Source organism: Lacerta agilis, chromosome 4 (genome assembly GCF_009819535.1).
Source record: "Lacerta agilis isolate rLacAgi1 chromosome 4, rLacAgi1.pri, whole genome shotgun sequence".
NCBI lineage: Eukaryota > Metazoa > Chordata > Lepidosauria > Squamata > Lacertidae > Lacerta > Lacerta agilis.
The window spans coordinates 23,481,611-23,497,435 of record NC_046315.1 but is presented as its reverse complement, the minus strand read 5'-3'; the positions used below and the strand labels follow the sequence as shown (position 1 = coordinate 23,497,435).

Genomic DNA, 15,825 nt, shown 5'->3' with positions numbered 1-15,825 from the left:
ACTTTCCTTTGAGACTGAAACCCTTGTGTGTCATAATGGAGAAGGAATTGGATTTAAAGCAAAAATTCATCTGATTTTCACCTTCCAAAGAACCAAAACAACCATTCTCCAAAATTTCCACTTTTCTAAATTTTCTGATGTGGTTCTCCAACAGAAGTGATTTACTAGGGGGAAATGTGTACAAAAATGAATAAATTAGTGAAAACAATGTACAAAAATTCATTATACCTGTATAGGGAGAAGTTGCTTGGAAAATTGTGTACATTAGTTAAAACTGCAGACAAAAATGTGTTCATTAGGAGAAATTCACACTAAAATGCTGAATAATTGTTTTCATGAGGATTTAAAAATAAATAAATCACAAATTGCTGAAACCTACATTATCATACGTGGGTGGTGCTGTGGGTTAAACCAAAGAGCCTAGGGCTTGCTGATCAGAAGGTCGGCGGTTCGAATCCCCTTGACGGGGTGAGCTCCCGTTGCTCGGTCCCAGCTCCTGCCAACCTAGCAGTTCGAAAGCACGTCAAAGTGCAAGTAGATAAATAGGTACTGCTCCAGCGGGAAGGTAAACGGCTTTTCCGTGCGCTGCTCTGGTTCGCCAGAAGCGGCTTAGTCATGCTGGCCACATGACCCGGAAGCTGTACGCCAGCTCCCTCGGCCATTAACGCGAGATGAGCGCCACAACCCCAGAGTCAGCCACGGCTGGACCTAATGGTCTGGGGTCCCTTTACCTTTACCTTTACATTATCATTCAGGGAAACAACACCTGACTTCACTATGTTCTGTTCCATCTTTATACATATTCCGTTTTAATTTCAAATGTGTTTGTGCACCTAGACCTTTAGCTTTTTGTGACTTTCAAGTCAGTACATATTGTTGGTTGACTGTTAGTTATTTAAGTTAGGCTTTTAACAGCAAAGCTCTGGTATTCTCTGATTTCACTTGCATTAAGCTCAGTGGAGTTTTGGACAGCCAGTAATTCTCTCTATTTACATTTAAAATTGACTTCTCCTACTAAAAGTGGCATTTCAGATTCAGCCTCAATAAATCATATGCACTTTGTTTCTTTACCACAGCACAGAAAAATGTAAATGTATTTTCAGAGGCAGGACAAAACAGATCACAGAGGGCTTTCTGCACTGATCTTAATGCAATGGGAACAGATGATTTACAGAGCAGTCACACACACACACACAGAGAGAGAGAGAGAGAGAGAGAGAGAGAGAGAGAGAGAGAGAGAGAGAGAGAGAGCTGATCTTATGCTGCTCCTATGTCACTGGAATGACTGCTATACCCTGTGACCAGTTCAGCCCAGAAGGAGAATACAATACAGAAACTGAGCAAATGGTGAAAAAAAAGGCAGATACACTCTCAGCACTCCTGGAAGCTCCTCCAAAGCCCACCAGTCAGAGACTATGCTGCAGAAAATGCCTATGGGCTACCCCCACATGGAGGGAACCAATGAATTCATGACGATGACATGCCCCAGCATGCACCCCTGCATACAGTCTGCAAAACAATGCCACATTATCTTGCTTAGTCAGCCCAGGTGACAGAGAAACCACAGGGGGGGGGCGGGAGTGCTCTTGTGCTCGAATCCTGCTTGCTGGTTTCCCACAGGCATCCAGTTGAGCAATGTAAGAACAGGATTCAGGACTAGGTAGGCCATTGGCCTGATCCAGCAGGCTCTTCTTATTTTCTTATGCTGTGTCCCTAAACATTCTAGTGCAGAATGCTGTGGCCCAGGTGGTGAATTGTGCTTCTCATCAAGCACACATCATATCTGTGCTAAGGGATCTTCACTCGCTGCCTATTAGCCACTGGATTAGTTTTTAAGATCCTGCTACTTACATATAAAGCTCTAAACAACTCTGGGCCTGGTTAACTGAAAGACTGTCCTCTCCTCCAAAGCCCTGCGAGGGCATCAAGACCAGCAAATGGAACTCAGTTAAGTTTTGCCACAGTCTGGTGATTATCAACTTGTGGTAACATGGGAGGGAATGCTATTCCTGCTGAAATACAGGAGGCGGCATCAACACTGGCATTCTGCCAGCTCTTGAAGATGCACCTGTTTAGACAAGCAATGCCCTAGTCTCCACTGATGAGTGGAGAGTTCAGTCCTGCTTGGTGCTACTTTGCCAGTGCATTCCTCTGCAAGCTGACATTGACAGGTGGGTGGGGCCCACCTATCAGTCACTCGGTGTGATTATGACATCAGATAATTGACAGTTGTGTGGCCCTGCCCATCTGTCAAAATTGGCCAGTGAAGGCAAAGAGAAAGATTGGGGGGGGGGGGAGGTTCATTACCTCTGTATTATAGGTTGACGTATAATCTCATTGGCTCCTTATATCACCTGTCCACTTCACATGACCTGGTGGCTGCCTCTCTGCATTCATGACACCCAATGGCTGCCAGGCCGGTGGTTCCCTCATCTGTTGAGCTACCATAGTGACACAGGATATAATGCATTTGTATTTTGTTGCACACGTCCCCAACATCTAAAGCATCTTACAATATGACCATTCAACTCAATGCGGGGTCTCTAAGCGAGCTCCCCATGGGCACATGTCTTAAGATAATTTGAAAGCACACCCTCATCTGAATTCACTTGCATGATTGTTGGATCATGCTAATTACTGAGGAATCCAGTATAACTTTTTGCTGTTGTTCAGAACTCAGCTCCCTGGCTCCAGTTGTCAAATGGTGTCTCGCTGCATCTGAAAGATTCAGCAAGCAGCAGCTTGGAAATTGCTGTGAAGTGTTGCAGCTGTTGTTCCAATCAAAAACCAGCAGAAAATCCCTTTGAATTGGTTATACTAAATTTGTAACCGTTTAGGGCTGCAGTCATTCCCTGAGGACAGTCTATGCCTGACTTGGAGAGTAATGGCTGAAGCTGTAAGATATCCCTCTTTATTTTTCAGTGAAATTTTAAAATAAAATGGAGCTTTGCATGCTGCAGCATTATTATTACTATTTAAATAACATTCAGGAATTTAAAAATAGCTTGTGGGACTTCTTTTTTTTAAGTAGATACTTAAGGAATCTCACTTTACTCTTCTCCATAGTTGTAAAGGTCTTAACAACTCGCAATCATTTTGCCCCAAGATTTATAAGAACATGCTCAATTTTATTTGTTACTATTTTTTTTTTTAGTGAGAACATTCTATGTGGAATATCAATAATGCTCCATGCACAACTTTTATATGAGGCAATTCATTTTATGTAAAATACTTTTGCATGCTCCCCCTTTCTCTGAACATTGGGTAATGTTACAGAGTTTGTTTTGTTTTGCATGAGGGAGCACTCAGGGCAGAGTTTCATAATATGTGCTTTATTTACAAATGGTCAAGTTGGCCACAAATGAAAGAAAACTGCTTCAAGGTAGCAGACTCTCCCTGTCCCAGGAACAACTTAGTTAGCTCTCAAAAATCAGACCCCCTTCTCCTGGCTTACTCTAGCTAGAAACAGTGGCTGACTGTGTGCAACACTAAACCATGGCTTGGGTATGTGCAAAAGCAGGGAGGAGTCACCAAGAGCAGGACATTGGCAGTTTAGTTTTCATTTCCATGAAACTTGGCTTGTAGTTAACACACAAACCAGGGATCATAGCTTAAAAACAAAACAAAACTCTAGATAATGTAGCAAGCCAACTTCATAACCTATGGTTTGAGGTTGTGCTTGTTTTGAAGACTGCATTTTATACCATGTTCATACGTTAAGGACATGCCAGGTTTTTTTTTGGGGGGGGGTTGTGAAAATTAAATGCTAAGGTCCTCATTCTAGCTTCCCATACAAGCTACACTTGTTGAAATCTTCTCATCTGCAAATCTACACCCTGTTGCATCAAGAAAATTGCTATAAGTTTTAAATAGGGCTTGAGCACTGCAGTCCTCTGCATGTTTACTTAAGCCCTGTTTTGTTGAATAGGTCTTACTTCCTAATAAGAGTCCTTCCAGTAGCACCTTAGAGACCAACTAAGTTTGTTCTCTAAGGTGCTACTGGAAGGATTTTTATTATTTTTTATTTTGTTTTTCCTAATAAGAGTGCATTGCAGATTTAACCTCATACTAATGACCGTATTTTTCTGTGTACTGTATAAGACTAGACTAGGTTTTTTGTTTTTTGTTTTTACCAAAAAATTAGGTTTAAAATTGGGGCTCGCCTTATACACGAGTAGTGCTGAGGGGTGTTTTCTTAATTTGGAGTCTCCCAAAATAGGGGACGTCTTATACACGGAAAAATACGACACTTAACACAGGAAGGCACCTTATACTGAATCAGACCATTGGCCTATTTAACTCTGTATTGTCTGCACTGATTGGCAGTGACTCTATAGTACAGTATTACAGACCAGGGTCTCTGATAATTTTATTTTATTAAGTCAAATAAGATAAAAAGAATTTATAAAATGGCACAGTCATTAAGATACACAACTCATAACAACTGATTCAGGTAATCCACCTAAACATTAGGAAGAACTTCCTGACAGTGAGAGCTGCTCGGCAGTGGAATTTGCTACCAAGGAGTGTGGTGGAGTCTCCTTCTTTGGAGGTCTTTAAGCAGAGGCTTGACAGCCATCTGTCAGGAATGCTTTGATGGTGTTTCCTGCTTGGCAGGGGATTGGACTGGATGGCCCTTGTGGTCTCTTCCAACTCTATGATTCTATGATTCTAGGTAGGTAGCCGTGTTGGTCTGATGCAGTCGAAATACTGTATATAAAAAAATTAAAAAATTGTCCAGTAGCACCTTAAAGATCAACTAAGTTTGTTCTTGGTATGAGCTTTCGTGTGCATGCACAATGTGTTACTCTATAGCTGCAGTTTATTCCAGCTGGGGAAGACACCTTCTGCATGCAAAGCTGGTTCTCTTCCCTTCCCCACTTTTACATCATGGGAGTTTTACCAGTTGGTGGAAACCACAGGAGCAGGGTGTGTGGGTTTTACTGACTGGGGCTTCCCAAAGGCATCTGATTGGCCACTGTGGGAGCAGAATGCTGGACTACATGGGCCACTGGCCTGATCCAGCAGGTGGCTCTTCTTAAGTTCTTACGGTTTTCTTTCTGATGTTGAACTTAGTTGTTGTGACGGTGAAGAAGAAAGTGACACTGACGCCCCTCTGTGTCTGCTTTGTCATTTATTTCCCCAGGATATTCCTGCAGGCTGGTGTCCCAGAGTATGACCCTCATCCTTGTGAATGAAGATTCTCTGGACGTAAGTAAAACTTGCTGAAGTTCAGCAGGCCACTCGCTCGATCAGTTACTTACTTATCCAGATGTTGTGGTGCCTGCACCACATTCTAGTTAAAGGTGAGGAATTTTCTGGTTAAGGATGCGGAATTTTACCAAAAGATTGACACAGTTTTGGATAGCGTTGTGTCAGAATTGACTTGCTGGTCTCTGTGTCCCATCGCTCAGATTTGGGAAGTTCCATTGCATTCTTTTACGGTTAGAGTAATCTTTTATTTGCTTGTTACGTGTCTCTGCCACTTTTTAAGGAGCTCAAAGTGCAGGGTGGTGGCCTTGGGAAGGAGCTTGAGGAAGGAGCAGGGATCCTCATTCCAGGCTGTCTGCCTGAAGATCTACTGTGTGTGTGTGAGTGTGTGTGTGTGTGTGTGTGTGTGTGTATATATATATATATATATATATATATATATATATATATATATATATATATAAAATTGAGTAAGACGCTTGGTTGCCCTGTGATTAAATTCTGGTTGTTTGCCCATAGCCTATTCTTGCTCATGCAATCAACTTTTCTGAATGGGGGGGCGTTAAGGGAGTGGGGAAGCTTTGATTTATGTTATTCATTATTTGTGGTTTGTGAAATTAGTCAAGTTTCTCTGCCTCCTCCTCCACTCCCCTTTCAGCCTTCTTTTCTTTTCCAGCCTCACAAACCCAAGTTACTTACCAGCTTAACAACTTGTTATATATCAAGTAACACATTAATGCTGATATCATGTGTTCTGCACAGAAGAGACAAATGGGGGAGGGATTCCTCTTCCTCCATCCTTTCTATAATCTGTGCCATAATTTTAATATGCAAAGACAGTGGCCTGGGGAAAAAAAGTGGCAGGATAAATACCTGAGGGGGGCGGGTGGGCAGGCGGCAGGAAACGGGTTTTAAGGCTCAGCATTTCTGCAAACTGGGCTCTCGTCCTGAGGGAGACAGCTAGGCTGTTCTTGTAACATCTGGGGCCGAGCGTAGTTATCTTAATCACCAGCCAGGCTGAGCAGAGATCCATTATTAGAGAGAGTAGTGGGACTAAGGAAACGAGGCTAATTAGGAAAATTGGGAGAGAGAATACATTTGGGGGTCAACTTCGCTGTCAGTTTTTATTGCTTGAAGATTTCTAGTTTTTCCTTAATCATACAGAGACTCGGAGGCATCAGGTTAATGAGTAAGTTGCACAACTGTATCCAGTAATCAGATGAAATGCGAGTAGTGTGGTTAAATGGGTGGAAGCCTCTTCTCTCTCTCTCCAGTTCTGTTGGAAGAACAAATGCAGACTTTCAGAGTGTTAATTAGATAGTCAATAATGTGTACAGCAGTCAGCAGTGCAAATGTGAAATTAAATATACAACTCTCCACATTATTATTATTATTATTAAAAAAAAAAACCCTTTCCACTCTTGAAATCATTGTCTAAAATTGCAGGCAAAAGCAGGGTGATTGAATTCCAGCTGCTGGCTAATTGGGCCTCTAAGTTTAAGTATACAGTGAACTGGGTAATTTGAGTATTATTGAGTTACCATTTTATTTCACGAAGCGAAATAAATGGATTTTTAGCTGTGAGCTATGGGTGGATATATATGTGTGTGTGGAAGCAAGTATTTGCATGTCTTACTCAGCTGCCGCCACTCTTATTTTTGTTCTAAAGTGTTTGGTATGATTCTGTTGCAAGATGGCAGTATAACCTTCAGCATCAGCAAGCCATTGAATCAGTTTGTGATGATAAATGGGGAAACGGACATAGTGCCTAGGCCTAAGTTAGACCAAAAAGCCCATAGCAGTTCAAAAGTTTGTTCTCATTCTCTCTCTCTCTCTCTCTCTCTCTCTCTCTCTTAAAAAAATGGGGCGGGAGGTTTTCCATAGTGGGGAATCACTGCAAAACTGAATAAAGGGGAAATAAATACAGAGACAAAGTCATTGCTATGATTCATCTTCCAACTTTGTTTGCTTTAGCTTGGATTTGTTGATCAAATATAGCAAAAAAAAAAAAAATGAAAATATTTCTACCCAGTAGCATTACTCGCCTAATGCCATATATGTTTATTCCTGAATAAAACAGATCCAGGAGGAATATCACTTCCAGCCTTTGCTGGGAGCTGAATTACTAAACCAATCGTGGAAAATAAACAGAAATGAATAGTTGGCATTGTATAAATTCCATTAGAGATCTAAGCGCTCACGCTTCTGTGAGAAATCTGATACGCCAGGACAGGTTAATTTATGGCGATGTCTGAGAAAATAAACACTGACCTTATTTCTTTCCCGTGCTGAAGAAATGCATGTGATCTTTATATCCGTGAAGGCTTGCCCTTACTAGATTAATTGGGGCTTTTGTACAGGTTGGTTTCACTTTGTGAGAGAGGAGCGACTATGCTGGAATATCTGAGGAAGCTCTCTCTTCCTCTAGATGGAAAGAAGTGGGTGGCTGCAATACAACTTTAGGCTCTGATGGAAGCTGTTGTGGATGTGAAGAAAGCGAGGGCTGATGCAGTGCTCTCCCAAGACTGTGTTATGTCATGTAGCGCAAGACCCAGTAGGTGGACTTGTGGGACATCATGAAAGGGAGGTGGAGCATGTGAGGGATCTGCAGCCTTGTCACACCTGTACCCAAAGCAATGTAGAAGCAGCAGCACAGGTCACTGCCTTCGTGCCAGTCATAGACTTAGAATCTGTGCTGGCACTTACTATTAGTGCTAGGGTCCTACCACCCTATCAATGATATACAGCAGGGGTTGGCAAGGTTTACCTTGCCTGGGCCAGTTCACTCCAGTGGAGATCCCTCCGTGGGCCGAATTGCGCGTGTGGCCACAATTTCCGACGTCTGCGCCTACGCGATTCCCAGCGCCGTAAAAGCGAGTCCCCATGCTGCGCTGCGCCAGTTTAGCGCAGTGCAAGGGGACTCACTGAGTGGGCGGCTCAGTTCGGGGGCGACCCATGGGCCAGTTAAATGACCCTCATGGGCCACTTGCGGCCCATGGGCCTTAGGTTGCCGACCCCTGATCTACAGCAAGGATAGGGGACCTGTGGCCCTCTAATTTGTTCTTGGCCTGCATTCTCCGTCATCCCCAACTTTTGCCATGTAGACTGGAACAGATGGGATCTGGAGGGCCATGGGTCCCCCATCCCTATCTACTGCATTTACACAGAATGCCTTTGGTAAAGTTCTTTAGTTGTAAGCCATGTAGGCACCTCACTCCTCGTTGCATGAATGAGTGTTGTGTGGTTCATTACCAGGAAATCCTTCATTTTCAAGGTACAAAGTATTCACATGTTACGGTAAGCCAAACTATAGCCTGCTGGGACCATGTGAATGTGCTGCCTCCCAGCTGCTTTGTTCCTTCCCGGTCTTTTTAGCTCAGTATGGTGCACAGCTAAACCAAGGTTTGGCCCAGTGTGTTGTCCCATTGTCAGACCAACTGCGTTACAAAGATGTCTGCAAATGTGACATGAAGGCTGACAACATCAACCTCGTCATGTGGGAATCCCTTGCAGATGACCACAGTGCCTGGAGACAGACAGTCAGGTTGTGTATCCATAGCAGTGACCAGAGGAGGAATGACTGCTGGGAGGAGCACAGAGAGAAGAAACACCATGGTGCATCTGCAGCACCACAACAGCCTTGGCTGCAGCAAAACATATCTCTCCTGTATTGGTCTCTACAGCCACAGCAGGCTCCGTAACTTGCCAGCAGTTTGGCTTCATCTCCAAAGGCACACTCCTCCCTTGTCTCTTGAGGCAGACGGATGCCAGCAAGTTATCCAGATCAGAAATAGTGACTGAATTCTCCTTAACCACAATGTAGACAGAAACAAACCTTACCTACAGTTCATGGTTAATGGTGATCAAGGTTAACCACAATGCCGGATTTTAATGACACGCTAAACCAAAAATTGGTTTACCTGTCATACTGAACTCTGTCATACTGGATTCCTGTCATACTGTCATACTGGATTCCTGCTAAACCATGGTTTGGCTTAGCGTTATGGGCAAACGTGGCCCATGTTTCAGTGACCTGCAGTGGGCTGGTGGTTGGATATGCTGCACCAGGTATAATGCACAAAATAGTCCAGAGGCTCACAATTTCAAGTCAGGAGCAATTTAAAAAAGTTTGTCTTTCAACAAGAGCTGGATGAACGAAAGGCTTTTTAAAAACAACAACAACAACAACAACAACAACGAAGAGTTTTGAAAAACACAGCACAGTATGCCTGCTGTAATATCTGTTGTTTGCCTTTATGGTAAGAGAGTACCCACTGAATGAATTACAGGCACAGCACCTGTTTTCGAGGGTTTAACAATCTCTCCCCCTGCCCCCCCCCCCCGCCGCCGCCACTCAACGCATGAAGAACTCATGCGTTTTATAAAATCTGCCGGGAAACAAAGACTCTGTGTTGATTGATTTTTTTTCATGGCGTACATATATTAAGCGAGCGTTGTTAGCTCCCAACACATTCATTGTGTTTTTGCTACTTAAAGAGCAGAACTTTGGCAGTGAGGCTGGTCCTGCTCACTCAAGCAACCTGACAGCATTAATGCAAGGGGATATCCTATGCAGTTCAGAACCCTGTGCCGTTTGGGTGTCTGTATTCTGTATTCTGTGCTACATCATTAAATGCAAAAAAAAAAAAAAGTTATTTAAAATGAGAATACTTTTTCGCTTGCTATTCCGGGCTGTCTTTGGGGAAATTTTCTTAATCTCTTGTAGAAACTGGTGAGAAAGAATGTAAAAAGAGAAACTGTTTTCCTAATTAGAATTTGATGGCCATATCTGTGATATTTGAGATATGTAAAGATGCTAATATTATCAAGTTCCATAGGCCCATGTGGTCATGACTTGGTAGACAGAGTGTGGCATTAACTGAGCGGAGAGAACTAATAGGTTCAGTAAATATTAAACCTAGTTCTTTTGGCCTTTGGGGAAATTACTTAAGTAGTTTAATTTCAAGGCAGCTATTTGATATTGGTTGGTTTGTGGTTTTTATCTTATTAAAATTATTTTTCAATCATTGATGCAGAGATCAGGTTTATTAGATAAACTTTAATAAAAACATATCGGAAAGGCAGACTTATCCTGTAAACTGACAGGGGGCCGAATCCTACCCCATCCCATTTCTGTCTTATTTGTTTTTTTGTTGTGCGTTCTACAGAGGAGAAAAATGGGAACAGCTTTGAGCCAATGTATGTAATGTGGGGCTCTTGAACCAGTTACTCCAAAATATAACTGTTGGTCTTGACTGGGCTACTCTGGAATAACTGCTCTAAGGACTGTAGCCTTTGGGAAGAATACCCAAGACAGTTGTTCTAATAAAGCAAGCATTTTGGCTGGACAGCTGTAAGAATCTCTCCTGTCCCTCCCCCAGCGGTACTCCCGACCACTCTCAAAGTCAATTTCATGGGGTACATGGGGAGGAGAGAAGGGGGAAAGCCCCATTGCACAAGTGGAATTCCTTGCACAGGGTTTTCGCCAATGGGACTGATTAGGTGAATCCCACTGTTTGCTTGCCTAGGACTGGAACTTGAAAATTTCAGAGTATCTTTTGAAATACGTTTTTATTTTTAATCAAATGTGCAGATAAATTAGGGTTGAGGAACCTGTGCCCCTCCAGTTGTTGTTGGACTCCCATCTCCCTTCCGGAGGGTCAAAGGCTCCCCACCCCTGAGTGACTGACGTCAGAGGTCATCATTGATGTAAAATGTCACCTCTTATCTCATTTTGCCAGTAGAGCAAGCTTGCATGATTTTTAGGTACTTGTACACTGGATGTTTAAATGTGGAATTGCCACATTTTTTCTCAGGTAAAAAGTAAGTGAGCATTATTGAGATGGTGGAAGATAGGGGGTTGTATATGCCTAAGCGTGGAAACAAAATAAAAAAATTCCTTCCAGTAGCACCTTAGAGACCAACTAAGTTTGTTATTGGTATGAGCTTTCATGTGCATGAACACTTCTTCAGATACATGCATGCATACATGCACATGAAAGCTCATACCAATAACAAACTTAGTTGGTCTCTTAGGTGCTACTGGAAGGATTTTTTTAAAATTTTGTTTCAACTATGGCAGACAAACACGCCTACCTACCTGTAAGCGTGGAAAGTTATCCTACTTATAGTGGGAGAACAATGAGTGGGCAGCATTAAAAATCTTCAGTCTGGAAGCATCTTCCCACTGTATTTGCTTCTACATATTCTGGGAATTAGAAGAGTGGTAATAAGAGAAGTGTGTGTATATGTATGTCTGTTTATATCATTTTCTTGGTTAATTCAGTTAAGTTACTGAAGGTGCTCTGCACTCTGCAGTAGAACTTATTGAACCAAGGATGCGTAAGGAATTTGTTTTTGTTTTTTAAATTAAAATAATGGATTAATTCAGGGCACACACATATAAAGGTGACCCATGGATGAATTTCTCTACCCCATATTATCTCTAGGGAGTCCTGACACTTCTAAGAGCTATTATATACATTACTTAAAATTGTGGGAGGAGAATGCTTAAATAGGGTACCATTCTGAGAGGTTCCTACCAGTGGTCCTTTTGTGACTTAGAATTGTAGAGTTGGAAGGGATCTCACGAGTCATCTAGTCCAACCCCCTGCAATTAGGGTGCAATACTTGAATACCATGTTGATAAGATTACTGAATTTAATTGCTTTAACTATTAAACAAAAATTATACAGTGGTACCTCGGGTTACAAACGCTTCGGGTTATGTGTTTTCAGGTTGTGGACCGCGGGAAACCCAGAAGTACCAGAAAGGGTTACTTCTGGGTTTTGCTGCTTGCGCATGCGCAAAGCGCTAAATCACGCTTTGCACATGCACAGAAGCACCAAATCACATCACGCGCGTGCGCAGACGCAGCGCTGCAGGTTACGAACGCTGCGGGTTGCAGACGTGCCTCCGTCACGGATTACGTCCGCAACCCGAGGTTCCACTGTATAGGAAAACTCCAGAGATTTTGGTTTTGGAAGAAAAACAGTGAGAAAAACTGGGGGTTTTATACTCTTCCATGTGTAAAAGAGTCAGTTAAAATCAGCTGTAGCTTATCACCCATTTTTTAATAGGAAACCCAGCACTAAATATCCTGGTCTTGAATGCTCTTAACTGTCATATATGTCTACTTGGTTTCAGTAGAACTGACTTCATTGTTAGCTCTGTAGAAACCAGTACACCGAACCTTGCACCCTAAATCAAATTACAGCTGCATTTAATATACAGAAGTTGTGGAGTCTCTGGCTGGGAAGAACAGTGGCTGGAAATTTGGAAGCACAATTTTGAGTTGTATTTTGCAGCCTAATAAATGTAGTTTCAGCAATGCCTCTGCAGGGTGGAGTCTTATGTTCCTTCTACATCATTGGCTACCTTATATATATTGCCATTAAGCAGCTTTGGAATACAGACTTGCTTTATGAGCAAAGGTTAATTAGGGCCTGAAGGAAGCCTGAGGCAGAAAAAGTACAGATGCAGTAGCTCCAGAAATGAGGTCCGCTGGCCAATTTCCCTGATTATATAGCTGTTGTATTAAATGCAGGGCCAGGAGAGCTGCTCTTTGGCCTCACCAGACCATGGATTTCCCCCAAAGTCAATGTTCTGCAATAGGAAATCTGCATGTCCAATGCACAATTGAATCCCTGAGTCCCGGTTGGTGGTATTTCCGCTCTTGTAGTTCGAACAGGCAGCCTGAATTATTTAAAGGGGATGACTTCACTGCCAAACTCATTATGGGGGCTGTGTGCACTTTGAGCCCACTGCTAAATTCCGTCCTTGCTTAGTGTGGGGTACGCATAGCCCTGTCTAGGGGCACAGGAAACTGCCTTATACCAGAGGCAGATTTAGGGCAGTGTGACCAGTTCCGCCACACTGGACACTGAGCCTAGGGGGCACCACTGGGCACCACAACTAGGATGTAGTGAATTGAGCAGAACAGAAGCAGGAGGAAGTTTGGCCTTATACAGGGCGCCGCTGAAATTCGAAAGACCAGAGTTCACCCCTGCTTACACTGAGTTCCATCTAGCTCGGTATTATCGATGTTGACTGACAAGACGAAAGAGGTTCAGTCAAGACGATGCAGAACTTGGTGTCCCAGTATATTTAGTCTTTTGATTTTATACCTTGTCCAACTCCCCAAAGTTTGGGTGAGCAGCAAAAGCAAAATAGAACAAAGTACTGGTCGTTTAAAATTCATTGCATTATTTGTTAAATTTTTAAGCTGTCCTTCAGCCAAGTTTCTCGGGGCTGCGTACCATTCACGGTAAGAAATACTGCATTAAAATACTGCAATAAACCCAGAAACTACGTCTTGTCGTGAGGAGCCTGGCAGTAATCAAACAGCAAATAAAGACAGCTGACTATCTTTACAAATTCCTAAATGTCAGGTGGAACTGATGTGCCTTGAGTCATCGATGGACATGTATCAACAAGGGGGGCGGACATATCTTCAGTGAAAGGGTCTTTTTCAATCGGGGAGCCATAAACTATAAAGCCTTGCTAAAAGTGTGGTGTGAGCTGTAGTTATAGATGGGACCGTCAGCAGGGCCTCTGCCAATAGAAGGCCTTTTCCAGCATAATTGCATTGTGAAGTTACACCCCAAAATGACTTCTGTTGGCTAGAAGGCTGCTTTCCAGCCTAATTTCAGGAGGGACAGGGGCTGGGGAGTCAGGACATTTCCAGCTCCAGGGAAGGCCTTTGTGGTTGCCCAAGTGCCCATACAAATGGGCATCCATTATTTGGTTACGCTGGTGTAAGAACTATGGAGGTGAATAGCACTTTCCCAAAAGCTTGAAGATTGAAGTCTAAGTGTCCGTGAATCAGCCTAGTCTTCTCCTTATAGCAGAGAGTAAGATGTGAATGGACTAGTGTATCATTCAGCCAATTTGTTTTTCTAATCTCTAAAAATAAAATGGCAAAGACATCACATTGAGTGGAATACTAAGTAATGTCTTGGTTAGTGTACACGTTGATAAAATCTTGAATGAATTAAATAAGATGTCAAGGGGGAAAAAACCTTTTGTCAGATGCATGGGACATTCCCGCCCTCCCCCCTTCCTAAATATAATCCTTATTTAAATATAAATATGTCATGGCATTTGATTACATTAACTAATAAATAGAATTTATTCCTGGCTAAATATTGTTCTGTTCCCTTGGCAGAGGCAGGAGTCTAGCTTCCTAGTATTTAGACTGAGCCTGGCCAAACCACAAGTAATATTGGCTCGCAGCAAGTCACAGTAGTCAATATGGCACCCCATGTTTCTTTCTATGCTTGAAGGAGTTGGCTAAGCTTCTCTCTCCAAATATACTTCTTTCCTTGAGACCAGCTCAGTGCTTCCAATCAGGACACAATTATTTGCTGCAGTCCGCACAAAGCGGTTTGTTTCAGACCTGACACCCACAAGGAATGCACTGCAAGTACTTCGAAATACAGTGGTACGTCGGGTTACAAACACCTCAGGTTACAAACGCTTCGGGTTACAGACTCCGCTAACCCGGAAGTAGTACCTCGGGTTAAGAACTTTACCTCAGAATGAGAACAGAAATCGTGTGGTGGCAGCATGGCAGCAGTGGGAGGCTCCATTAGCTAAAGTGGTGCTTCAGGTTAAGAACAGTTTCAGGTTAAGAACGGACCTCTGGAACGAATTAAGTTCCTAACCAGAGGTACCACTGTATTCCTGCGGACCAACCTGAGTCCATTCAGGGTGTTTTCAGCCAATCGCATGCACTGCAGGGAGGCGCCTAGCCAACTCCCCACTTGGGAGACTTGAGTAGGAAGTGGCTGAAGGGGCGGGCAGGCTGTGTTGCTTTTGTTTAAAGCAGAGCCATGAAACCATCACGAGATCATTTGGTTTCTGCGCTGCATTGAGAGGAAAGTACTTCTTTTCTTGCAGCGCAGCCCAGAAGAGCTCTCCCTCCCCATTGCTCAGGCCCTCTGTTTCTGCCCCACCCATCCTCCAGGCTTGCACTCCACACCCCCAATGCGTCCCCTGCCAGAATGTGTCAAGTGTGTCTCTGCATGAAATGTGCTCTGCCTTTTGTGGCCTCTGGTTCCATGTACCCCTAGCCCCATCTGCAGTTAGCAGCCCTGCCCTTCACCTCGCCAAGCACCGCTGCCTACGACTAGGGATGGAGGAGAAATTCAGTTCTAATTTAAAGGCAAACCTACCTCACTTGTACTTGCCCAAACAATGCATGACCTGAAATACAGCCATCCTTTTACATTGTAGTTCTCCAAATTTTGACTTTCTCCAGTCAAGTAATATGTACAAAAGTGCACATTCTAGGGTGAAGTATGTCTAAAAATTCCCATATCACTGAAAATAAAAATTAAATAGCATTTTATTAGGGAAAATTGCTTTGCAGAAACATGTATCTTAATGGAAATTGCACGGCTATATTTAAAGAGATTCACTGATGACTTTCCATGAGGACATCGGCAACTTCTGCGGAAATGTGGAGAAGTGAAGATGGGAAAAATGAGAAACGGAAATGTCCATATTTGCCTGTCCCTACCTGAGATTGTATATAGATCTCCCCTGCCCTTGAATTGCTCAGTTTTTCATAAGAGGCTAGCTGAACCCTCGGAACTGCAAGAATGCTGGGAA

General features: G+C 43.1%; 1 protein-coding gene across 1 annotated transcript in view; it reads left to right on the top strand.

The window, feature by feature from the left end:
- The window catches only part of ATP8A2 (ATPase phospholipid transporting 8A2), a 318,542-nt gene that overhangs the window by 95,089 nt on the left and 207,628 nt on the right, over positions 1-15,825 (top strand). The window contains exon 24 of the mRNA XM_033146356.1: positions 5,147-5,211. Coding sequence (XP_033002247.1) covers positions 5,147-5,211 — 65 coding nt within the window. The remainder of the gene's footprint in view (positions 1-5,146; positions 5,212-15,825) is intronic.